This window comes from Marmota flaviventris, chromosome 13 (genome assembly GCF_047511675.1).
Source record: "Marmota flaviventris isolate mMarFla1 chromosome 13, mMarFla1.hap1, whole genome shotgun sequence".
NCBI lineage: Eukaryota > Metazoa > Chordata > Mammalia > Rodentia > Sciuridae > Marmota > Marmota flaviventris.
This window is the reverse complement of record NC_092510.1, coordinates 98,766,816-98,791,798: the sequence shown is the minus strand read 5'-3', so window position 1 is coordinate 98,791,798 and position 24,983 is coordinate 98,766,816. Positions and strand designations below refer to the sequence as shown.

The window sequence follows — 24,983 nt, the reverse complement described above, 5'->3', positions numbered from 1 at the left end:
TCCTGTCTTAATGATAAGCTGGCAGCTGGGGAAGCCCCTTGAGGTCAGGGTTAGTTAGTAGTTAGAGAAGCCCCAACAGGCCTGCAGGCTGCTCTTGGGAAGCCTCACTATGGCTCCTAGGGGCCATTTCCAAAATGGGATTTGGGGAAGGGAGTGGAATTTTGGAATGTGCACTTTAAGGCTCTGTTGCCTGGCATGACCAGCTGTGGATTCAAGCAGCAGCACTGTCTCCTAGCTGAAATGTTTCCTCATCAAATTTGCAAAGCAACGAGCTGTGCTTCTCCCTGAGATCAGCACAGGGCAGCCCACGGAAACCAGGGGGCCAGCCCGAGCTGTGGTCAGCGCAGGGAGCGCCCACATGGAAATACTTGGATGTTGTTTGTTTGTGTTGCTGTTTAGGGTCGAGGGAGGGGCAGGTTGGATGGTGTTTCTCCTTCACTGAAGACAATGGGGATTTATTTATTCAGCCAAAGCAACTGGGATTTTAAGTCAGACCTGGATTATACAGACCTTGGGAGTAGAATTCACATGGAAAGGTTTTAGAAGGAAAGCGGCCCCCGCAGCCCCTTCAAATCCATGCAGGTCTCATCGGCCCCCAGCTCCAGTCACTTGGTTTTCAAAGAGTGGGGAGGAAGTGCCTGGGGGACAGTGGCCCCTGGGACCCGGGCGGCTGGGACCATGTTCTGCTCATTCATTTTTTCAGAGACGCTATAACCAAAATGAAAGACGTCTACCTGAAGAACCCGCAGATGGGAGACCCGGCCAGTCTGGATCACAAACTGACAGAAGTCAGCCAAAACATAGAGAAGCTGAGACTAGAGGCCCAGAAATTTGAGGTACGGAAAAGCAGGTGTTGGAGCAGACACAGGGAGCGGCCATGTCACTCCTGTGTCCCTGGGTGGACTCCAACGTCCCTTCTCAGGCTGCTTCAGGAATGGGTGGTAGGAAGCAGACAACCCAGGTGCAGCAGTGGCCGGGGGCCAGGGCACTGAATGTTGGGCATTAGAAGTCAGTCACTCATCCAAGGCCACACAGTTGCTTAGGTCCCAAGGGTAAAGCTAGTCCAGTGTGCTTTTTGCCACAACGGGGGGAAATTGGGTGAATAGGAGCTTCCTTATGTGGCTCTGAAACTTGGATAAAAAGCCAGCGGTGGAGCCCCGCTGTGGTCCTGTTCCTGCAATCCTCAGGAGGCTGAGGCAGGAGGATCCCAAATTCCAAAGTAAAAAGGACTGGGGATGCGGCTCAGTGGTGCAGCACCTTGGGGTCCCCGTCACCTACAGGCCCGTGCAGACCTGGTGGCCTGGGGCCTCGTGGCTGTCCCGCCTTGGGAGCTCAGGCCCTAGTCGTCCTGGCTGTCGTCCCCAGGCCTGGCTGGCAGAGGTGGAAGGCCGGCTCCCCGCGCGAGGCGAGCAGGCGCGGCGGCAGAGCGGGATGTACGACGGCCAGGGCACCCCGACGGCCAACAGCTGCGCGCAGGACCGCGAGAGGTACAGTATCTGAGCGGCGCCCGGCGGGAGCGGGGCGCTGGGTGTGTGCCTGGATCTGGCATCTGGAAATGTGGATACCAGGGCCCTGTGAACCCCCCACAGTGGGGCTGAGCTCTGCCACCACAGGGTCCTGTCATGCCAGCGTGGCAGGCGCGTTACAGGGTGGGAACCCTTTGTGGGGGCAGGGAGCGCCTCCCTGCCTGGCGTCACGGTCGCGGTCGCTATAGTTGCCGCGGGTCTTCCTCTCTTGAGCAGCCCCGATGGCAGTTACACGGAGGAGCGAAGCCAGGAGAACGAGGTGAAGGTGCTGGCCACCGACTTCGACGACGAGTTTGATGACGAGGAGCCCCTGCCCGCCATAGGCACCTGCAAGGCCCTCTACACCTTTGAAGGTAGCCCGGGCGGCCGGGCCTCTGCTGCCTTCCCTGGGGCAGGGCCGCTCCGCTCTTCCTGGGACCAGAACTTTCCCTAGAGCTTCCCAGACCTGGTCTCTCTCACCCGAACTGTCGTCCCTGGCACCTAACAGCTGGGGCAGAGGGTGTGGGATCAGGACTGTTGCAGAGTCCTGGACTGTCCGGCCAGGAGGGTGTGGGTGCAGGTGGCTGGAGTGGCCCCTTCCCTGGGGAAGCAGAGCAGACCCCCACAACAGAGGGGTTTCCTGTCAAAGGAGGGTCCTGGGCGGCCCCGGTGCCTGGAGAGTGAGAGCCCCTCCCAGGGGGAGCAGAGTGGGGCTGGAGGGAGGAAGAGGGGCTCCGGGTAGAGGGGTGGTAGTGGGATGTGGGGTGTTAGAGGGAAGGTGGCCGTGCCATGGCCGGAGAGAGGAGCATTAGATTTTGTCAGACACTGAGGACCTGTTGGAAGGATTTGGGCAGGGTGTGGACGTGGTCAGCGCCGGGCCCTGGGCAACAGGGGAGGCAGTCAGCGCACAGAATGGACTGACAGACCCACCTGGGGTTTCTAATGTACAGCTTCAAAGTAATGTTTCTAAGAATGTTACAGGGTCACTAGGAAAAGAAACTCTGAGCTCGGTATGTTTGGGAAGCCCTCAGATAAATGAGTTTTACAGTGGGTTTTTTTTTAATCTAAATCTATCTAAATGCTCCTCTTTCTCCAGGGATTATCCCAGCCCCTTTTTATTATTTATTTTTTTATATTTAGACAGGATCTTGCTGAATTGCTTAGGGCCTCACTAAGTTGCTGAGGCTGGCTTTGAACTCATGGTCCTCCTGCCTCAGCCTGGGCCACCATGCCTGGCACAGGCAGGTGTGCCAGGACTTTTCAGAGCCTTTAACAGGCTAAAAGTCCATGTTTACAAAATGAGAAAGAAGCACCAGATTCACCATTTCCGCTGTTGCTTGCCATGCCGCCTCCAATCCACCCTGTCACCCTACCAACAGGTCCCTAAGCTATTGGTCTTTCAGAAAACCGCCTGGACCTCGGTGGCTGGCCTTTTGTAATTGATCTTAGCAAGTGGACACAGAGAGGTTGCCGTGGACAGGCTGCTCAGACTCAGGAACCAAGAGGAGAGGAAATGAGAGGCACTCCCCAGCCCTGCCGCCAGGACCGCGGGGTGTCCAGCGGGATGGGGAGGGAGGAGCAGGAGCCGAGTGGCCGCAGGTTCCCCGGGGCCAGGGCCACAGCCAGAGGGAGCTTGCTGCAGAGGGCAGGACAGGTGGAACTGTAGCCGCAGGAAAAAGCCTGCGTAGGAGACGTGAGGACACTGTGGCAAGGGAGTCGGAGTCAGGGTACGGTCACCAAGAGAAAGCCCGGAGGGGGAGGGGGAGGACCAGGAGGGGGAGGAGCAGAAAGGGGCTCCGTGCAGAGATGGACGGGGGTGGGGTGGGGGGGGGGAAGACCCAGAAGGTCTCTAGGTGGGAGGAGAGCATTCGGGGTCAGCTTTGAGGGACCTTGTGTACAGGAGGTCTAAGGGGATGGCCTTCGAACTGACCCCGAACTGACGCCTACTGCCTTCCACGGCCAAGGTCCCACTGGCTTTCTGTTGGGATTCAACAAGAAATCTAAAGTGTTGCTATGTTGCCTCTGCAGGTCAGAATGAAGGAACCATTTCCGTAATTGAAGGAGAAATCCTGTACGTCATAGAGGAAGACAAGGGCGATGGGTGGACCCGCATCCGGAGGAACGAGGACGAAGAGGGCTATGTCCCCACCTCATACGTCGAAGTCTATTTGGACAAAAATGCCAAAGGTGCTAAGACTTATATTTAATACCACTTAAAACTTTTTTAAAACTTGGAGTTGCCCCTCCCCACAACCGTGACTGTTACAGGCAGCCCCGCAGAGGACCGGATGCATGGCGGGGTGGCACGGCGGACCGTGGGCCCCGCACGCCGAGTCTCCTTGTCTGTCTCAGCTTTGGCTAAAATCAAGTTTCACTTGCTGATGAGATTTTGTGTGAAGCTGCCAACTGCCAACTTATATCTGTGTCACTTGAAACCTGATAATACATTCCTCCTTTTGGCAGCATCTGTAGATAATGAGAAAAAAAAAAAAAAGTCGCCTTCAAGCTTTTAATTAATATTTCTCAATTAAAAAGTCCACACACATCACGAGGCACCAGAGGGCCTCGGATGGCTTGTTGCTATCTGGTGTCTGCCCTGGATGGCCTTGCAGGAGGATGTGAGCCTCACTGTAACTTGATAAATGCAACTATGCTAGTTTGTTGAGTCATAGTCTGTCCAGGGGGAAAGTCACAAATAAAATCTTCCCTCCCTAATACAGAGGTCATGAGGTTCTTATATTGGCCCGAGCGCATGTATTTTCACTTGAATGTGGTTACATTGCTGTCAGGTCCTCCTGAGCTTTTATGTCTACATGGTCCTCAAAAAACAAAGGAAATCTGGCCTCCAGGCTCTGCCCCGGTGACAGCTGACCGAGGTGCCAGCGCTGTCCTGGCCAGATGAGCTTCTCAAGGGCGGGCGATGCCCGTGCCTCGCCTGCTCCCGCCAGGTTCTGTTTCTGGGTTTGCAGCAGCAGCTCACGTTGCCCAGGAGGGGCTAGAAATAGAGCCACTGCTGCACAGGGACCTCAAGACAGTCCTTTTCAAAGTGGAAACTGTGGGGAGGGGGGTGTTTAAGTCATTGGCATCTGGAAGAACCCAAAGTTTCAATGTAAGGGCAATGGTTTTAGAATTTCTGGCTCATTTCATATGATTGACTGTTGCCACCATTTTAAAGGAATCTGGGCCATGCGGGAATTTGCATTTTTAAGTTGGCACGGAGGCGGGAGGGCGGGTAGTGATGTTGGTTCCATGCATACCAAGTCCTGTGATTAATTGTGCCCGCTGTGAGAATCCGCCCCAAAGGCCCCCGAGAACCAGCTGTAAATGGGTCAGAATGAAAGCATCCGGGTAAAGTTCTCTTTGGATTTGACTTTGAAATGTATTTATTTATATCTTTCTACTTTGAAGGAGGGAGTTGGATCCTTGCCTCTGCAGGGTGGGCTCACTTTATAAGCTGAAGTCAATTTAGAGCTTTTTTTGTTGTTGTTGTTCTAACCTGGAGCTCGGGGCCTCCTGCATGCTAAGCAGGTGCTCTGCCTCTGAGCCGCACCCCCAGCCCTGAAGCTCTGCCCTGCAGCTGCAGGTCCAGGACCCGGCAGGAGCTGCTGTGTTCCAAGATTCCAGCAGCAACTTCACTTATATTTCACAAGGGCCACCAAATTGGAATTGAGTGATCTTTACTTAGTGACAACCTGATTTTTTTAAAGACATCTTTTTTTTTTTTTTTTTTTTTTTTGGAAATAATGACAGAGTCCCAGGCAGTTGCAAAGACAGTGTAAAGAGATCCCTGTGCCTTTCACCCAGTGTGCCCCGGTAGCCACGGGGACAGTCGGTGGCCCGGGCTGGACGCCGGGCTGCTCACCTGGCTTTTTCAATGTATATATTGACTTTGTAGTTCAAATTCCTTTCGAATAGCTTTAGCTGGCATAGCATTGATAAAGCCACTCACCCTGGGGCCTCTCTGGGGCAATGGTTTCGGTTCTGCTTTGTAGGTACTGCCATGAGAAAACCAGCAGAGCCTTAAACCCAGGGGTGGGTGTGAGTGTGAGGTGAGCAGCTCCATTCAGGTGACCAGGTAGCCCGGAGACCCCTAGGCATAAAACCTCTGCCCCTCCATCCCATGCTGAGCTTGTGTCCAGACCAGGAGCTCCTAGCAAAAGCAAGGAACACTGAAAACGAATAAAGCAGGGCCAGACAGTGTTAGCCTCTTGCAATCCCACTCAGTGAACTCGCGGCCCCCCACCCCCACCCTGGAGTTGTGCAGACTTGATTTGGAAATAACTCAGTTGGCTTGCAAGGCAAAGCGCAGGTCCGGGAGGGGGTTCAGTTTGAATGCCTAAATCTACGCCTCAGTACTTATTGCAAATCAACCTAGGTCACACTGGTGAAGTCAAGAAGGAGATTGTGGTTTCGGTTCCATTTTGTCGGGGCGTGATGTTGGAAGACATTGGAACGATTGCCGAAGAGTCAGAGTTTTCATTTCCACCCCAAGTACCCTTGGTTTTCGTCCCATCAGTGTGCCATTTAAATAAAAGCAGCAAAATCTCAGCTGTTTATGATCTTCTCCTTTTATTGGAAAGAGGCCCCTAGAGGTTAAAAATGCTGGTCAACACGTCCAGCCCCTGTCCATGGCATGTCCTTCCCCAGCCCGTGGTTTGGGGCAGCCCCTGCTTTCTGATACCAAACCTCAAAGCAGTTGTTTTCTTTTTAATAATACCAGTGCACTTTTCTGTGTGTGTGTGTGTGTGTGTATGTATGTGTGTGTGTGTGTGGTGTCTACGATGTGCTTATTTAATAATTGCCAAAATATTTAGACTAGAGTAAATTGGTCAACTGGATTGGGATTTCCTTATGTGGTTGCATTTTGTGTTTTTAAAATTGCTTTCTGTTAAACATGTCCATAATTCTCCCCACCTAGGAATTTATTTGTATATACTGCAATTTAAAAACTAAAAAGGATGCCTTGAATTAGTTGTTTTAATGTCTTACTCTTTTATCTGTTTGTTTTATCGTTTATTCTGCTGCCTAATGACCTTTTGTTTTTATAACTTCTGGGGAGGCCCCAGGACTCTTGCCCCAGCTGGGTCCCCAGCTGGCTGCTCCGCACTTGAGTTTTTATAGACTCTTGGGTTCTGAGTAAGTTGCATTGAATACGGCCAACATGATTGTTTCTTTCTCTTACCCTAAAAGAAAAGAATCTGTCTGGCATCTTCTAGTTGTACCCCTCATATCTGCCTCTCTAATAAACGTTATATTTTCTCAGTGTTGTGTATTTTAAGTGATTTTTCTCTTTTTCCAAGAAAATTATTCTGTGTAATGAGTATTTAACTCTTTCATTGTTAGTAATGGGAAATTTTCCAGCCAAATGCTTTTTAAAAATTCTGCCTCCTCCTCCTCTTCCAGTGCCATCTGCCCTGCTCCTTGCCTTGTGTGTCCCTCAGGGCTCCCGAGCCCATTCTGTGTCTCCTCTGCCTCCTCGTGATGAAGAACTTTCACTGTTAATTGACGAGGTTTCCTTTTCACTGAGGAACCTAGAGTTTCCATCTGATAGACTCACTTCCTGGCACCATCCAGGGAAGGATGCTTTCGGGGGCTGGGGAGCGGCCCCTGGAAGCCAAGGCTGGCCCTGCCCGCTGGAGGAGGACGGGGGGGGGGGGGGGGGGGGGGCTTGATCTGGTTTGGGCTTCTCTTAACCCCAAAGTAAAACTGGCTGAAGATTGGAGATAAAACCGTGAAAGTTCCTTATCTAGGACGCTCTTGATAACCAATTGCTGCCCAAGCCCCGCCCCGCCCTGCCCAGGGCGGAGCAGTTTGCAGTGAACTGCAAAGTGCCCGCCTCTCGCCGCGACCTTCTCTAACGCGCTTTCTCTTCTCTTTTTGTGTTGTAGATTCCTAAAGTGGCGTTCCAGTACCAACCGGCGGCGAGCCTCCCAGGAGCCCCCCCGTGGCCGGGCGCTTGTCTCCGCAGGCCTCCCGCGCTGCTGCCCGCTGCCCGGCCTGCTGGGGGCCGCCCTCCCGCCCACCTGCTGCCCTGTCCCCGCCACCCTGCCTGCCTCTCCTGTCCTTCCTACAGCATGCTACTGTGGCTCAGCCAGCCCTGAGGCCCACGCTGGTGGCCTGGAGGGGACAGGTGTCCCCAACCGCACAGCAGGGGTCATCCTCATCCCCCCAGTCCCCACGTGCCCAGGCCAGAAGGTGGCAGCATGCTGCCCACCTCGCCCCTCCCCTCTGTCCAGGGCCCCAGTCCACCCATGGTGCCCTGGCCTCCTCGTCATTTCACACTGTGCCTTTTTGTGAAAACTTCGCCACTGGTCTCCTGGGGCGAGTAACAGAATCTGAACAAGGAGGACAGGGCAGTCGCAGGGTGGGCTGAGCACCACATGTCACCCACGCGTCCCCTGGTGTCTTACATTAGCAGATGCTTCCTCTCCCAGAGGTGCCTTCCTGATTGTGGGCTGGCACCTCGTGCTCCACATGGACCCTGCCCACAATTCCTGGACCCTCGGGTCGGACTTGGATGTCCCCCACTCCAGCCACACACACACACTTCAGTTTGGTGCCCTGTCTGCAGAGGCTAGGAAGGTCCACACTGAAAGCCCACCCCAGCTTGTCCTACCCATGTCCACCTTAGATAAGGGGCATCCTGGTTCACCCCTCCTGGTCATCTTCCTATCCTTGATGACTACAGACCACGCGTGGCACTTGGTGGCCGGGTGACTCTCCTTTTGGTAGCTCATTATTGCAAAGTGAAACTTCCTCTTCTTCCCATGAATCCCAAGAGTAGCACTGTAGGACTTGAGTGCATTCATCACCAAAGACCTGGTGCCTCTCGTGGTCCTTTGGGGACCCTGTGGCCGCCGCTTCTGCCCTTGTCCATGAGCTCTGCCGGCCATTGGCAGCCACTGCACTTGCCCTTGGACCTGTTTCCTCCCTCCCCTTTCGGATCTCAGGGGGGAAACCGTGGTCACCTAACCTGTGGCCACTCAGGCCTTAGCAGCACAGCTTCTCCTCTTCCTTGGTGCGGAACAAGTCCTGCCGTGTCTCCCGCCAAGGGCGAGGGCCGCGCTCTAGTGTCCTGTGTGGTTGGTACACGGGGCTCACCTGGGGCACCACAGTTCTTGGTGTTCGTGACAAGGGAGCCTAGCAAGAGCCACAGGGACAGGGATGGAAAGGACAGGTCCTCGGAGTCAGGCCTGTCTGCTGGTGATTTGTTCCTTGGAAACCAGGAGATGACTCCCTGGGCAGACCAGGGGTGACCGCGGACCAGCCTCAGCAGCTCCGTCCCCCTGGCGACTGGAGACTGCAGCAAGGAGAGGCCCGCAAGAGCAGCCCCAGGAAGCAGCGTCAGGGTCAAGTGGAGGGGGAGCAGGAGCCCTGGCTCGCTGTTCCCCAAAACTGAGGCTGAGCCCAGGGCCGGGGACCTGGAGCATGGCCTCCACTCTCAGGGTGGGCAGCCCAATCGGCCCACGCCTGGGGGCGCGGGAGGGTGGCTTGACCGCAGGTGAGCGCTGTCAGGGCCCAGCCCCGGCTGCAGACCAGCCCTCGCCCAGCAGCCCCACCCCCGCCGTTGCATGGCGGGCGGCACCTCTGGGACTCCTGGACTTTGCCGAGTCTGGCTGACCACTGACCATTCCACAAGGATGCTAATTTTTTTTAATCTGATTTTAGAGCCTCCGTAATGCATGTGCGTCGTGCCGTTTCACATCGCGGTCGAGGTAGATTCGTTTCTTGCAACGTAGGGGGTGAAGTGTCAGCGTGGTTCTTTGTTCTTTTAATGTCGAGACCCAGTACAGGATGTGCTCGTGCGCTCTGTGGCCTGTCTGTACCACCCGTGCCCCCAAAGACTGGAGAATGAGCACTTTCCAATGCCGTCCCCCGGGGCTGCCTCCTTGCCGTAGGTGCCAACGGGCTTGGGATTCTGTGATGCTGAGGTCCTACCGTCTACTCTGGGAATCCCACTGCGAAAGCATCCCTGAGACCTTGGGGCAGCTCCCATGGAGGAGAGATGTGGGTGCTCCGCCCTCCTCCCTGGCACCTGCTGCCCGTCGTTGCTAGAATACAGTGTGGTAAGGTAAAAATGGATCGTTTTTATCAAACTTGCTCTGAAAATGACCTAAAGACAAAGGGAAAGAGAGGAACTTGTCATTTACCCAGGTTTTTCCTTTGCAGGACGGGGGCAAGGTGGGGGGAGGCGTGGGAAAACATGCAGGGATCTTCCTCTGGGTCTGTCCTGCTCAGCCTCGGGCTCAGCCACCGCGTGACCCATACAGCACAGGGGCCGCTGATGCTTTTCCGCAACATCTGTCATCAGAAAGTTCACACAACATAAAATGTTACGATAATGCAAGGATTTTTCCAGAAATTGTGGTTTCATGTTTCTTACTGGCTCTGCCTCCTGTGCTTTAACACCCCACACGTTATTTTTAAAAATGATCCAAGCCCGGGGCTGGGTTGTGGCTCAGTGGTAGAGCGCTTCTCTAGCATGTGGGAGGCACTGGGTTCAATTCTCAGCACCACATATAAATAAATGAGTAAAATAAAGGTCAATGAACAACTAATAAAAAGAAATTAAGAAAAAAATGATCCTAGCCGGGCAGGGTGGGGCACACCACCTGAATCAGGAGGCTGAGGCAGGAGGATTGCAAGTTTGAAGCCAGCCTTTGCAACTTAGCGAGACCCTGTCTTAAAATTAAAAAGGGATGGAGATAGAGCTCAGATAAAGCACCCTGAGTTCAATCTCAGTACAAAAAAAAAAAAATCCACAATTATGTTTTAACCCGATGTCAAGCACCTTTACACCTTCTTGTGTGTGCGTGTGTATATGTGTGTGTATGTGTGCGTGTGCGTGTGTGTGTGCACGCACATGCGTGCACTTACTCTACACTTGGAGGCATTTCAGTGTTGTAAACGCCCCTTGCCACTGTTAAGGTCTGAAATTGCCTGTTTTTCCCTGGAAATGGAATTAAACCAAATAAAGTGCTTCCATTGGAAGGCCCACATTGACCTTGTAACTATGTTAATCTTCTAAATGTTAAATAAAGTGTAGCTTCTGGTGTAGCATCCTTGGACTCCTTTGTTGCACCGAGAGATGACCCAGTCAGAGAAGCTCTGGTGCCGTCACCAGCCCCCTGGGCCGAGAGGCAAGAGTTAAGTCAGCTGTTCAGGCCTGGTTTGAGACCTGAGCTGGAGGTGCCTCCCCCCACCGGGAGGGCAGTCGGGCCTCTCCGTGACTCAAGGATCTGGGAAGTAGGAATTTCCTGGCCCAAGGATCTGGAAGTAGGAATTTCGTTCTGTGGGCAGATTCAGCGGGCAGCTGTACTAGCCACTCAGGAACCCTGCTGCGGGGGAGGTGGGACAGTCAGAGCAAGTTCACGGGTCAGTGATCTGATCCCTGTCACAAGTGCTCAAGCTGGTCCTCCTGTTGGCCTGGCCAGAATTGCAGGTTTCTGTACAGCTGCAGGCCATGCTGAGCTGTTTCGGGAAAACTGTGAAGGGTGGGGACCCTAGTGTCCTGCACCCATGGGCGGGCTGTGGCGTGAGGCCCTGGTGCACAGCCAGCTTTGAGAGTTTCACCCCTACCTTTGGGTTGGGGTGGTGAGATGACTGGTTCATGCCCACACCTGTTTCCTAAAGTCCCCCACCCCATCCCCGTACTGGGATGGAACCTAAGGCTTCTTGCATGCTGGGCAAGTACTACACCACTGGGCTGTATCCCAGGCTTGTTTCCGAAGGGTTTGGGTTTTTTGGTTTTTTTTGGGGGGGAAGGGATCTGGGAGTTGAACCCACGGGTGCAATCCCAAAGAGCTACATTCCCAGCCATTTTTATTTTGAGACAGAGTCTCACTAAGTTGTAGAGGCTGGCCTCAAACCTGCAATCCTCCTACCTTAGTTGCTGGAATCACAGGGGTTCGCCAGCACGACAGGCTGTTTCCTTTTTATCTTTATTTTTGGTGCTGGGGATTGAAACTAGGAACACTCATTTTATTTTTTTTAATATTTTTTTTGTGGTAGATGACATAATATTTTTATTTATTTTATCTTTATGTGGGTCTGAGGATCAAATCCAGTGCCTCACATGTGTTAGGCAAGCGTTCTACCAACCGAGCTACAACCCCAGCCCTTATTTTATTTTTTATTGTGAGATAGAGTCTTACTAGATTGCTGAGGGCCTCACTAAGTTGGTGAGGCTGGCCTCCAACTTTTGATCCTCCTGCCCCCACTTCCTGAATCACTGGGATTACAGGCATTTGCCACTGCACCCCGTTTCCTGAGACTTTTTAGGGCTGTTTTAAAAAGACAGTTATCCACCAGGGGAGAGTGTCCACCTGCTGAGCTACACTAAGTGTGACCAGAGCATACCTGCCAATGCCAAGTAACTTTGATCCCTGATGGGCAGGAGGGAGGTCATAAGAGCCACACTCAGCCTCCTCCCCTCAGTGCACATAACTAGCTTCCAGAGTGGGACCTGCCTCCAAGGCTGGTCCCAAACCTCCGAGCAATTGGGAATGCAGGTTTCCCAGTGAGACCGAGCAGATGGGGGGTCCAGGGAGTCTGCAGCCACCCTGCCATCTAGGTTGTCAGCAAAAGATGGCTTGAGGAAGGACATTTCGGGCAGCTCTCGGGCCTGGCTGTATCTTGGAGGCTCTGACAGCTGTGGTCGGGGGCGGGGGCAGCTCTGTTCTCTCTGCCGCTAGCAGCTGCTTCAGTGGCCTGGGCTTTGGCCGCACCTCTAGCCCCTGTGGGGAGCTCTGCCTCACATGGGTTGGAAACAGCAGGATCATTTGTATTCTGCAGTATCCGGGGCCTCTTGAAGCCGTGGTTCCCAACAGCCAGAAACTCCTGACTCAGAGGCTTGGGGCGGGGGGCCGGAACCTGTGCACCAGGTTCCTCTGGTAGGTCTAGAAATACCAGCCGCAAGGCCACCTCAGTCACCCCCACCTGCCTGGGCCACACCCAGCCCTAGGTCAACAGGGCCGGTGACGACCTCTAGTGGAAGCAGAAGGCAGAGTGCCGGAGTATCCCTGACCAGGAGACAGGATGGAACCAGTGGGCAGGGAGGCAGGCCGAGGAGGGAGAGAGGGAGGAGGCAGAAGGCAGACAGACAGACTGGTTCTGAAATGGTGACCACCAAGGGACAAGGAGGTCGGCTGCCAAGGGTGGACCATGTGGGTCTCAGGGCAGAACCAGCTAATGTCGACAACTGCAGGGGCTTGGCTTCGAGGGGCCAATGTCCAGGTGGAACATGTCCTCCCTGGCCTCTGCTGTCCTTTCTTCTGAGACTGTTACGGGGCTGGAAACTTCTGGGAAACTGAGGCGGCTCCGATTCTTGGCATCAAGTTAGAAAGTCTGGACGCAGCACATAGAGTGACAGGCGTGAGGGAGGCACGGGAAAGGGACACTCTCAAGGAGAGGGTGGGTCCTCTCAGAGAGGAGAGGGACGGCATGCCCCCTTCCAGAGAGTCCCACCCAGTCCACCTCTTGACTTTTGACTGACAGCAGGATGACATCAGATTTCAAGTCCCCACTGCCATGACCACTCTAGGTCACTTTGGCCCATGTGGACCTGTTCTAACCGGAATCTGTTACCAATTTTACACTTAGGGGAAATTATCCTTATCTCCCAGAAATCCGGGATCTGGTCTGTGACAGGGTCACAAAAGTCCTCCCTTCAGGGTAATTTGTGTTCTTCTTATTGACATTTCAGACCTAAATTCCTCCTGCAGATAACGGATAGTTTGCTGAGGAAGGTGACAGAGCCCGTCCACTGAGGTCAGGCAGGGCCGTGGACAAATTACTTCTTGGAAAAGAAAGCATGTGGGGGTCCGCACGGTGGGCGCACGTGCAGAATCATTCCCTTCACCTCACATTCCCACCGCTGGTGTCTGTCTGTCTGTCCTCTGACAAGACCTGCAAAGGCCACCGGCACTGAGCAGCCCCTCTATGTGGCTCCAGAGGGTATCGAGGGCTCACTCAGGCCCCGACTTAAGCACTTCTCCTCCCAGGTGGTTATAGTGAGTGAAATCAGTGAGGGACACCGCAGGGCCACAAAAGGACACTGAAGTTAAAAGGCCCCTTTTGTCCTCTGCAGTAATGGGTCATGAAAGCTGCGGGGATTCATTTTCTGTTGGGCTTCTGGAAGTAGCTTAGGAGGGCCTTCCCAGGACAGCTCAGTGCCCTGGTGCTCAAGGACCAGTGCCCTCTGACTGCCCCGGGCAGAGCCCTGGCCGGACTCTTCAGAACCCTGTCCCAGTCCCTGTCTCCAGACCCCCTTCATCAGGACTGGATGTTGGTGTCAAACCAATGGGAAGACTGGAGGCTGCGCCCTAACGCGTCCCTGGGGCTGGTACCTTCCCCCAAAATGCATTCTGCTTTTTCAAGCTTTCTCTGAAGGCACTGATCCCTTCCCCACCCTCTGCCCTTGGGACTGTGAACAATGGAGGGAGGGAGGGAGGGAGGAGGGAGCCAAAACCCACTTACATCCCGGGGTGCCCAGGGTTAAAATAAGGTGGGACAGGTTCTCAAGGTGATTCATGTTTGTACCAAATTTAAAACAGAACAGAGGCTGGGCGCAGTGGTGCACACCTGTAATCCCAGCAGCTTGGGAGGCTGAGGCAGGAGGGTTGAGAGTTCAAAGCCAGCCTCAGCAATGGAGAGGTGCTGAGCAACTCAGTGAGGACTGGGGATAGTGGTCAGTGGTTGAGTGTCCCTGAGTTCAGTCAGGGCACCATAAATAAATAAATAAAACAGATCGGCAGTAGGAAGAGCAGTAGGGAAGCTGCACATGGCAGAAGCCCTGATGCAGGTCTGGAGCAGAGCCGCAGGCTGGTGGACAAGCTGCACACCCACACACAGGGCCCTTTGGCAGGGGTGGCTTCTGGCTCCTTTAAAAGGCACTGATGACGGGAGGCTGAGGCAAGAAGTTCCAAGTTCAGCCTCAAGCTTGGCGAGACCCTGTCTCTACATAAAAAAATAAAGGGCGAGGCGCGGTGGTGCAGGCCTGTAATTCCAGCAGCTCCAGAGGCTGAGGCAGGAGGATCGTGAGTTCAAAGCCAGCCTCAGCAACAGCGAGGTGCTAAAATACAAAACGGGGCTGGGGATGTGGCTCAAGTGGTAGTGCACTCGCCTGGCATGCATGAGGCCCTGGGTTTGATCCTCAGCACCACATAAAAATAAAATAAAGATATTGTGTCCACCTAAAACTAAAAAAAAATATATTTAAAAAATAAAATACAAAACAGGGCTGGGGTTGTGGCTCAGTGGTCGAGTGCCCCTGAGTTCAGTCCCTGGTGCCAATAAATAAATAAATAAATAGATAGATAAATGGCACCAAAGCAGCCATTCCCAGGCTGTCTCCAGGAGCCATCTCTGGGGACAGTGCATGGGAAAGAAGCCTGGACCGGCCTCCCCAGGCACTGAGCACTTCCTGTCTCCACCCAGCTGAGGTGAACAAGCACGGACTCCGCTCTGTCTTCAGATTCCATGTCCAGCTCTGACCGAGCCCCTTAAAAGCTGGATATTTCAGGGAAAATATATAGGAAACGTTTTAAGGCAAATTGGTACCTATCCACGTCTGGCTCACCTCGCTGCCACAGGAGAAGGAGCGTCTCCACCCACTGAAATAAACCAGCCCTCCGCAGCCTTTCCACTCCCGTCCTCCACCTTCAACAGGGAAGGCCTCTGGCAGAGCACGGGAGCTCTGTTTGTTGGGTGCTGGGGACTGAACCTAGGGCCCTGTGCTTGCCGCACGCGTGCTTTAGCCCGAGCTTCACCCCAGCCCATGGGCACATGTTTTGAGTAATTTATAGAAATCTCAAGCCTTTCTCTCCCCAGGGAAGTCTCCACAGTAAAAACAACCCACCCAAACTCCAGGGCAGACTCCAGAGGTCGTGGAGATGGAGCCTCAGGCTTCGGGAAGGGCCTGCAGCTGGGGCCGGGGTGGTGGAGAGGCAGCTTCCGCTGGCTGCTACTCCACAGCCGCCCGCTGGCCCCCGGCCACCGCTGGACCCACTCACCCGTGGTGTGCCCCCTTGCCACCTCCTGCAGCCTCGGGCCTCAGGCAGCCATGGGCACTGCTCCTATTGTGCCTGGTCACTCACCACTTTAGTCACCTGGGCTCCAGGGGCCTGCGAGGACCCACAACCCTCCATATGGCAGCCAGTTTCACTTTCCCTCAAGGGACAGAAATGACTGTGGCAAAGGCAGAGGTGGCTGTGGGCACATGTGTTTATTATGACATCCTGAACGCACACTGGCCACACACGGGCCAGGTGACGGCCTGCACAGTGGCCCCCACATCTCGAGGGTGCAGCGCGGGCACAGGGCCCGTGGCGACAGCGGCAGCAGCTTTCAAAGCCTGGTGACTTCACAGGCCCAGCAGCAGCTGCTCTGTCTGGGTGTGAAGGGACAGAGCGGGTGAACCCAGGCCCCAGCAGTAAAGTCTGGGCTCCACCAGGTCGCTGCCAGGGCTCCCTGGGCAGGCCACAGTTGAGGGACTTGGTCCCAGGACCCCTGCTTTGAGCCCTCCCTGTGCTCCGACCCCAACAGGGTGTACACCTGGTCCAGCTATTGCAGCCAGGGGACTTCATGCCCCCAGAGGGAGGAACAGCCTTGCCAGGCCCGCAGAGGGACCTTCCTGTGTGAGCAGCCCCGCGCCCTCCCTGGTGGGGCCTGGGGCCGGGGCTGGGGAAGGGCTGGCGCTCGCTCTAGGCCTCCTGGAGCTGTGCCAGCAGCAGACACACTGCGTGAGGCATTCCGGTGACACCGTCCAGGCCCTGGTGGCAGCTTGGCATTCGTGAGGCTGAGGGCTGAACCAGAGGCGAGCCACACCGATGGTGGGCAGGACGTCAGTGAGGGACGGCCGCCTCCAGCAACTGCCAGCGGAGAGCTCCCCGCTCGGTCCCAAGCGCCAGCAAGCAGTCTGCAGGATGCACCAGAGCGGCCCAGACTCCAGGGGCCGCTGATGACAACCGGGTGCAGGGTGAGGTGGCCGGCAGGGAGGCACGCAGAAGCCCCTCGGTCCCGAGCCTTGGCTCCTCCACTCTCCGCCGTGGCCTCCTCCCTCTGTGCTTTTGGGCGCTGGGAGGCGGCAGCCACTCCGCCCCTGTCCAGGCGCCAGCCTCTGGCTGAGGGGCAGCACTGGGCTCCAAGGAAAAGCTGGACCTGAGCTAGCAAGAGGGAAGGTTTGGGGACGACGATGACAGTGACTGGCGTGGGCACTGCCAGGACAAAGACCCAGAGTCTCGGCCACTGAGACAGCAGAGTGGGTGTATTCCTAGGGGCAGCACTAGAGCTATGAGCCACCGACACCACCACACGCAGCTGGTGGCCACCACGCGGCCTCTGTGGGCACATGTCCCCGCGGGGAGGGCTTGTGGCCTGTGGGAACAGCCAGCTCAGCAGGGCAGGACCCCTCCAAGAGACTCAGGGAGGGTTTTAGAGGGGAGGGGCCGGCCGCCAGGACTTACGGCCTGGCCACCAAGTCACACGGCCCGCGTCTCGGCTTCGATCTTTTGTTCCCCATGCAAGGTCTCGGGGTCCTGCAGCTGGACCACGCTCTGCCGGATGGCAATCTCAGGGCCACCCCCATACAGATGGTGCAGGTACGTCCAGGTCTCCTCAGAAATCTGTCCATAGTCAGCCCCTGCAGGACAAAGGGGCACACCTGGGCAGGGGCTGGGGCTCAAGCCCAAGGCCTGAGGGAAACCATCGTTGCTGGTGACGACCTCAGTGTTTCCCAAAGCCATCAAGCGGAAATCGCAGGATTGTCCACAGGACACTGTTTTACCAAGGGCCCCAGAGGACACACCTCTGCCTGCAGCCCCTTGTGTCCCAGGGTGGGGTTGATAAAAGAACAGGGTGGGACAAGCCAGCAGGAAGCAGAAGAGGCAGAGTGGGGGAGGGGCCTGGGGGACCCACACCCTCCCCGTGGTCTCCACTTGGGTGGGAGAACAGCCCAACTCTGAGACAGGTGGCAAGGGAGCTCCTGGGGGGACCCAGACTAGGAAACCACCTGGCAGTCAGGAGGGACAGGGGCCTAGCTGGGCCTGGAGCCAGGAGACTCACCCTGCTTTAACTGGACGTGACCACTGCCCTTGACCTGTGCGATCCTGCTATTGTCAATGGGCCCAGGAGGCTCTAGAGGAGAGAGGGTGTGGACTCAGCACTGGGAGTGGGGGTGGCCCTGCGGATGACATAGCCTTCTCCAGTGAGGCTCTGACACCTGTGTCCTACAGAGGCCGCCCCGAGCCTGAGCCTCCAGACAGCTCGGAATCTGTTTTTCCCCCCAGTACTGGGAATTGGGGTTCCACCGCCGAGTACACCCAGAGTCTCACTAAGTTGCCCACTAAGTTGGCTGCTCTCGATCCTCAGCCGCCTAAATGCTGGGATCACAGGCATGCGCCACCAAGCCAGCCACCTTAGAGCACTTAACAGGGGAGGTGCTGGGGTAGAAAAGGATCCTCGACTGCAGTGTGAGCCAAGGGCCCCCAACATCCTGGGACCTGGCAGAGGGCACTTCAAGGATACACACAATCGTTTCAGACCCCAGCACATGGGCAACAGTCAGCGGCGGGTGGGCAATGTCCTAATCTCTGGTGGCAGCTGGCACCGAATCCCCTTCCCTGTGTCTCATCACTGCATTTAACCTTCAGCAATCATGAGACGGGACTTCACTCAGACAGAAGCTGAGGCCTGGTCAGCACCATGCAGGGTGGAAGCTGGCAGGCGGCAGGGTCTGTGTCCAGGCCAGGGCTGGGCCTCCTCGTCCTTGTTCTAACTCCAGCCACGCCTGAGTCTTTGGGCCAAATAGCAATCAGCTGCTATTTAGAAGCTGCTGGTGTCCCTGGCACCCTCTCCCCACCAGTGGGGGGTCGGGCTGTGAGGCAGCAAGACACCGCCCTCCTGAGCCCTGATGGGTGCTGGTGCTCCCAGGGGCCAAACGCCCAGTGCAAGGATCCACTGACTCTGCTGACCCTGCCAGGCCCCCATGGCTGATCTGGGGTACAAGGGTGGGTTGAGGGAGGCAAGGGCATCCACATCCAGGCCAAGGTCTGGCCTTCCTGCTCTTTGCTAGGGACAGTGGGAACCTGGGAACCCCCTGGTCAAGGGTCTGTTTCTACCTCTGTAGATCTGAAGGGTCAGACAACAGCAGAGCCTTTCCTGAGAGTCTGAGACAATGCATTGGCAAGGGCCAAGGGACTTCCAGGACTGGCCTTGCAGGAGGAAGGGCCACAGTCCTGGGTGTCGGTAGAGGAGGGGGCAGTGTGACGGGGAGGGCAGTTCACCTGTGTCCTCCGCTCCCCACTGGAGGGGGCAACAGAGACCCTGGGCACCTTCCCTGACTGGCAGCCACCTCGCCTCCCACAGCCTCTGCAGGTGGCCAGTGCTAGGTGTGGAGGTGGCTCTACTCACCGCTGTCCTTCCCCTTGACGAAGGCCTCCCACTCCCGGAACCACTGCATGCTGATGCACAAGATGACGCCCGGAGACTCCTCAGCCTGGAAGGCCTTGTTCAGCTGCAGGGCGGAGGGCAAGGCTGGTCAGCTGCCCCTCCCTGGATGGTGTCCCAACGCCCTGCCCCACCTCCACCCCAGTCCGTGACACCACCAGACACGGGAGGTGGGAATCCATGACTCCTGGACAAGCTCAATGAGCACGTCCTGGAACGTCCCCCACCAGGCCGCTGACTGCTGGTTACACTGGTGAATCTCAAGACCTGATAGTTTTCCTTTTGGGGCACCGAGGACTGACCTCAGGGGCATCGGCCGCTGAGCCACGCCCTAGCCCTGTTTTGTATTTTATCTAGAGACAGGTCCCACTGAGTTGCTTAGCGCCTCGCTTTTCAAGAACTGCTTCCTGGGGCTGGGACGCAGCTGGAGGCCGAGTGCTAGCCCAGCAGGTGCGTCTCTTTGCTCATATCCGCTCTGTCACATGACAGCACTTGTGTTTTGCAGTGCTGGGGACGGAATCTAGGCTTCACGTGTGCCAAGCAGGTGCTCTGTCACTGAGCCACAGCCCAGTCCCCTAACAGTATCGCTTTTCTCTTTTTGGTGCTGGGGACTGAACACAGTGAGCCACATCCACAGTGCTCCCCAGGCCACCCGTGCCCGTGGCACCTTGATGAAGGTGTCGATCTCCATCCGCCTGCGCTTGGCCAGGGCCTCGATCTCCACCTGACAGATGGAGCACACGTACAGGTGGCTCACGGCAGGGCCGCCCCCGAACCTACACTCCGGAAGGAGAGATGCGGCCCTGAGGAGGGGGCGGTGGCAGCACAGGCAGAGGGCGCGCCCTCCCTGGCTCTCCTCACACCCGCCTGGGCGCCACACCCCTCGCCAGCTGTGTGCAGCATGGCGACAACGGCCCGGCCCGGCAGAGCGCAGCCCGCAGACTGGGTGGCCTGGCCCTGCTTCCTCTGGGCTGGTGCTGTGGGCCTGGAGCTGCCCCAACTGGACCCTGCGGCACCATCGTAGGGAGGCTGCAGGACACAGGAGATGTCCCTGGCCCAAGGGATCCCACAGGATCAAGGGACACATCTCCCTGTGAGTTTCTGACCCCCTTACTGGCAGCTGGGCAGGGGGAAGGTGGCTTTGACCCTCGGACAGATGTGGCCAAGCTGACCCAATGGGGGGCAGGGCAGGGACAGCTGACCACACCACCACCGGCTGCAGAGGGGCCTGGGCAGGGCTGGGCTGCAGTGGGAGAGCTGCTGCTCTTGGTCCTGATGGCAGTGGCCCTGGGAGCTCCTTGGCTGGGGCAGCTGGCCCTGCTGTCAGTCCCTACACCCCTGAGACAGAGGCAGGCTTCTGTGGGGTGGAAGAACACACCTGCCTCTGTGTGGGCCAGTCTCCTGTCCCCTCTGAGGGCAGGGAGGGACTGCACCCCCAGACCAGGCGTCCTTTGCACTAAGAAACACAGAACAGGGTTGCTGCACACTGCCCCTGTAGGCCAGCTGGGCCCCGGCCGCCCTCCCCTGCCCCTCACCTGTTGTAGAGGTGCTCCCAGACGTTTTGGGGCAGGATGACCACCAGGTCATCAATGTAGTGGTACTTGTTGGGTGGGATGCCTGCGGAGGGAGGCACAGGGAAGTAGGGCTGGGGCTCGGCCCACCCACCGTGCCGGCGTCCCCCGGGTGGGCAACTCACCTCCATGGGAGCAGAGGAAGGTCTGGTTGGTGATGGGCCCTGGCTCGGCGAAAGTGTTGAACTTGTTGAGCCATTCTCGGGACACGTAGAACCGGAGCAGGCTGGGCTCCCGCATGGCCGCCAGGGACACCACCTGCTGCCGCTCCCGCACGGCCTCCTCGCTGCTCTTCCTGGGGCGCGGGGGGAAGGGGCAGGGTAAGCAGCAGCCTGGGCCAGGCCTGGGCCTGGTGGGGCTGTGCAGGCACTCAAGTCCCCTCCGTGGCCCAGGGTGCCTGACCACAGGCCCAGCTCAGAGGCCCGGCATGGGTCCCGCCCACCTGTAGAAGAGCACGTAGGCCTCGGCATGCTGCACCACCGTCTCATGCACCTCGGTGACGTACTGGTCATCAAACTCGTACCACTGCCCGTTGATCACATTCTGGCAGTAGGCGATGTAGTGTCCACCTGGAGGGAGAGCAGCAGGTCACAGGGCCTGCAGGAGGCGGGCACAGCAAGGGGAGGGGCCGGCCGCAGGGCTGCCACTCACTGCCTGCCGTGCCGTGGTGGCAGATGACCGAGAGGAGGTCGTAGGTGGTGATCTGGGACGTGCATTCCTTGGCCAGGAAGGGACGCAGGTCGAGGCCCTCCAGGGGGAAGGAGACGTGGCTGCTGATCTTGAAGGAGTACATCACCTCATGCCGGAAGCGCTTCAGGTGGATGCACAGGATCTGAGGGCAGAGGGCAGGCATGGACACAGAAGCTCCTGAGCAAGAAGGGAGCTGGCCCTCGTGGGACACTGCTAGCAGCCAGGTGCCGCCATAGTGTCATAGTGGCCAAGCCCCAGCCACTCGCTCACCTCGGGCAACCGGAGGACTTTACAGTACTTCACGCCGTTCCGCAGCCTGGGGAGGAGGCACGAGGGAGTGACAGTCAGCGTCTCATGGGGCGCAGAGGGCCCCGTTAGGCAGTCCCCCACCCGGTCACTCTGGAAGCCAGGACGGGGCTCCCTTGGGGTGGGCAGGGAAGTGTCGAGGCGGGAGGACTGGGAACGGGAGCTGGGGAAGCCCCAGGCCCGGGCTTACTTCTTACACCGCTCGCAGCTGTACATGTTGTCACCTGCAACACAAGAGCAGAGGGTAGGGTGGCAGCGGGCAACGGAGAGGAGGAAAGCCCTAACCCAGAGTGCGGAGAGGCCGCACCCCAGGGAGGCTCAGGGGAAAAGTGAATCTCCCTGGAAACACTGAAACTCCGGACAGACATCTCTAAAACCAAAGTTAGAAGCCAAAGGGCAAAATGAGAAGGAACTGCAACATTAAAGCCAGAAAGTGTCCAAATCTTCCATGCTCCCAGGGCCTCCTGCACCTCACACCTGGGCACACAGACTCAGAGTGGGGTCGCAGAGCTAGGTTTCGGCTCCTGCACTGACTCATTATCAGGACACGGCCGGGGAAAGCTTCAGACCTGGAGTCTGACAGCCGGTACCGGGATCCGCCTCCAGGCGCACGCACCGCACCAAGAGCAGCGGCAGACAACTGGGCCACATCAGGATCAAAGACCCCCAAGAACCAAAGACAGAAATGAGAAGCAAACCCTGGACGGAAAACACCTGGCAGCACAGTCACCATCTAGAACACGTGAGGGACCCTAAAGCCAACAATAGAGCAGCCTAGTTAGGAAATGGACACAGGACCGGAGCAGACATTTCTCCCCAGAGGACACGCCAGTGAGGACGAGCCCAGGAAGGGACGCCCCACCTCACTGCTGTCAGTGAAGGCAGATCCAAGCCTCAGTGGCACACCACCACGCCCACAGGTTAGCTGTAATGGGAAATGCCAGGACAGCACTGGCGAGGTGCAAAGAAAAGCGGGGCCCTGGGCACAGCACCAGCCCTGCAGGAACCTGAATGGTGGCCCCTCAAAAGGCAGCAACTAAGACTGCCACGTGGTCTGGCAGTCCCCCTCTGGGTACACTGCAGAGGAGTTCAAAGAGATACTTGTTCACCCTTGCTCACAGAGCAGTATTCACAATAGCTATACCCAGAAGCAACCCTAGCGTCCACTGAGGGGCCAATGGATAGATAAAGTGTGGAAGAGCCACTGAGAGGAATATCACTTGGCCCCGAAAAGGAAGGGCTGGGAATGTGGCTCAGGGGTAGAGCACTTGCCTGGCACACAAGGCCTGGATTCAACCCCAACACTTCCAAAAAAAAAAAAAACAAAACAAAAAGGAAGGAGATTCTGATGCATGCTCCATGGAGGAAACCTGGGGACACTATGCTCAGCAAACCAATCACAGAAAAGCTAGCACTATAACTGCACTTACACAAAGTGCCTAGAGAAGTCAGGTTCACCAATCAGAAGGCAGAATGCTGGCCAGCAGGAGCAGGGTGGGGGACAGCAAGCTGCTCAATGGACACAGAGTTTCCGTTTTGCAAGATGAAAATGTTCTGAGTCAAGCGGGGCCCATGGCAAAGCAGGAGGCCTGGGTTCCAGCCCAGCACCACACACACACACACACACACACACACACAGAGATGGAAATGGATGGCTGCTCTGTAATGTGACTGCACTTAATACTATGGAGGTGGACATCCTGTTTAAAATAACATTAAAATTGGTTATGGTGAGCCAAGCGCAGTGGTGCACGCCTGTAATCCTAGCAGTGCAGGAGGCTGAGGCAGGAGGATCGCAAGTTCAAAGCCAGCCTCAGCAAAAGCAAGGTGCTAAGCAGCTCAGTGAAACCCTGTCGCTACATAAAACATAAAATAGAGCTGGGGATGTGGCTCAGTGGTGGAGTGCCCCAGAGTTCAATCTCCAGTACCCACCCCTCAAAAAAAGGTTATGGTGGTAAATTCTGCGTTTTTATATTTTTCCACAATTGAAAATTGAAAAAGAGTTTTACCAAAGATTAATAAGATCCCAAGCAGCCAACAGAAAAATAGGTGAGGAATAGGAATGGGAAATTTCAAAGTAGTAGTCAATACATTTAATGAAAAAGGATCTAAACTCATCAATAATCAAGGAAATGAAAAATTAAAGCAGAATATCACTACTGCCTCCACACTGGTAAAAAAATATAAACAGATGAACATCACGAGCCACGAAGCGGTGGGCTAGGGTGCGTGGCCAGGCCCAGCCAAGAGGTGGCCACAGGGACTCTCACGTGCTCGGTGTTGGGAACAGAACCAGGCACATGTCCCATGAGCCGGGCTGCACCCTGGCCCACAGTGTGTGTGGGGTCCACCGTGTCCCTCTCCAGCAACCTCCACCCCCACCCCCACTGGCCAGGCCACTCACCCTTCAGCTCATCAGCTGCAAAAAAGGCCGCAAGACAGTCTTCCAGAGTGACCACAGGCCCCCAAAACCAGCTTGGAGTACAGGACACCACAAACCTACAGAGACAGAAAGCGGGTGAGGGCTACCAGAGTGGGGCCAGATAGGACGGGGGGCTTTGGCATGGCCTGCTCAAGCCCGAGGCCCCACAGGCCCAGTGGGCCAGCTTGGCAAGGAGGTGCACAAATCTGGAGCGACCCCACCATGTCCTCGAGCTAGTGATGGCGCCTCTCCCTGTGAAGGGGCCAGGGTCTTGGTGCCCCTCCCCTGGGCGGCCACAGAGGACCTCACTGCTGCACAGCAAGTCACTTGGTGTGTGGCAGGGTGCAGGGAGGCCACCTGTCGCTCTTCCCTTGGGGCAGGCTGGCTCCCGGCTGCTGTCTCCCCTTCAGTTGCCATTTGGTCACACCTGCCACCCTTCTTCATTGAACCATCTGACTCAGGCTGCCTCCGGGTGTCCAGGGAACCCACCTGCCTGCCCCTCTCTGGCAAGCTCCTGCACCCTCCCAGCCCCCCCGGTTCTCCCCGGGGCTGCGGGCTCCTACTTTGCTGCATATCTGAGTCCCACCCAGGACAGACAGGAAGGTGGCCCTGTGGCAGGTAGGGGCGTACCTCCGGATGTACTCCACGATGAAGGCCAGCCAGCCCTGGGTGGTGTAGCTGTCCCCACAGGCGCCTGGTTTAGCGGGTGCGTTCTGGTAGATGGCCGAGTGGAGCTTGGCCAGGTCCTCCTTGCCAGGAATGGGCAGTGACAGGTCCTGGAAAGTCTCCACTGTGGTAGACACCTATGGGGTCCAAGGTCAGCCTGGTACCCACCTTCTGGCAGCACCTATACACCAAGTCTGCCCCTCCAGGCCCTGGACCCAAAAGCCCACAACCAGGGTTCTCCCCAGGAGAAAGGCAGGGGGCCCAGGAGGGAGTACACCCCACCCCACCCCACCCTGTCACACCCCACAACACCCCACCCACCACACCACACCCACCCACACCACACCCCACCACGCCACACCTACCACGCCACACCCC

At 56.5% G+C, this 24,983-nt stretch overlaps 2 protein-coding genes across 11 annotated transcripts in view; one reads left to right on the top strand and one right to left on the bottom strand.

Annotated features, from left to right (window-relative positions):
• Positions 1 to 10,565, top strand: part of Fnbp1 (formin binding protein 1) — a 105,573-nt gene extending 95,008 nt beyond the window's left edge. For 2 of the 7 annotated variants that reach the window (XM_027942860.3, XM_027942874.2), the window contains 5 exons: positions 704 to 836; positions 1,366 to 1,487; positions 1,743 to 1,879; positions 3,534 to 3,692; positions 5,881 to 6,767. In XM_027942860.3, the coding sequence (XP_027798661.2) occupies positions 704 to 836; positions 1,366 to 1,487; positions 1,743 to 1,879; positions 3,534 to 3,692; positions 5,881 to 6,095 (766 nt within the window). In that variant the 3' untranslated portion in view covers positions 6,096 to 6,767. Of the gene's footprint in view, positions 1 to 703; positions 837 to 1,365; positions 1,488 to 1,739; positions 1,880 to 3,533; positions 4,221 to 5,880; positions 6,768 to 7,393 lie in introns of those variants that run through there. The other 5 variants (XM_027942851.3, XM_071601050.1, XM_071601052.1 and 2 more) reach the window with 4 other exon arrangements.
• A 5,145-nt stretch (positions 10,566 to 15,710) lies between these two features.
• The window catches only part of Usp20 (ubiquitin specific peptidase 20), a 39,819-nt gene continuing 30,546 nt past the window's right edge, over positions 15,711 to 24,983 (bottom strand). For 3 of the 4 annotated variants that reach the window (XM_027942888.2, XM_027942885.2, XM_027942895.3), the window contains exons 13-24: positions 24,570 to 24,742; positions 23,922 to 24,016; positions 21,708 to 21,741; positions 21,482 to 21,527; positions 21,173 to 21,353; positions 20,964 to 21,090; positions 20,647 to 20,816; positions 20,486 to 20,567; positions 19,618 to 19,726; positions 18,915 to 19,017; positions 17,568 to 17,639; positions 15,711 to 17,145 (exon numbers count right to left, since the gene is read on the bottom strand). In XM_027942888.2, coding sequence (XP_027798689.2) covers positions 16,985 to 17,145; positions 17,568 to 17,639; positions 18,915 to 19,017; positions 19,618 to 19,726; positions 20,486 to 20,567; positions 20,647 to 20,816; positions 20,964 to 21,090; positions 21,173 to 21,353; positions 21,482 to 21,527; positions 21,708 to 21,741; positions 23,922 to 24,016; positions 24,570 to 24,742 — 1,353 coding nt within the window. In that variant the 3' untranslated portion in view covers positions 15,711 to 16,984. The other variant, XM_027942903.2, reaches the window with a different exon arrangement.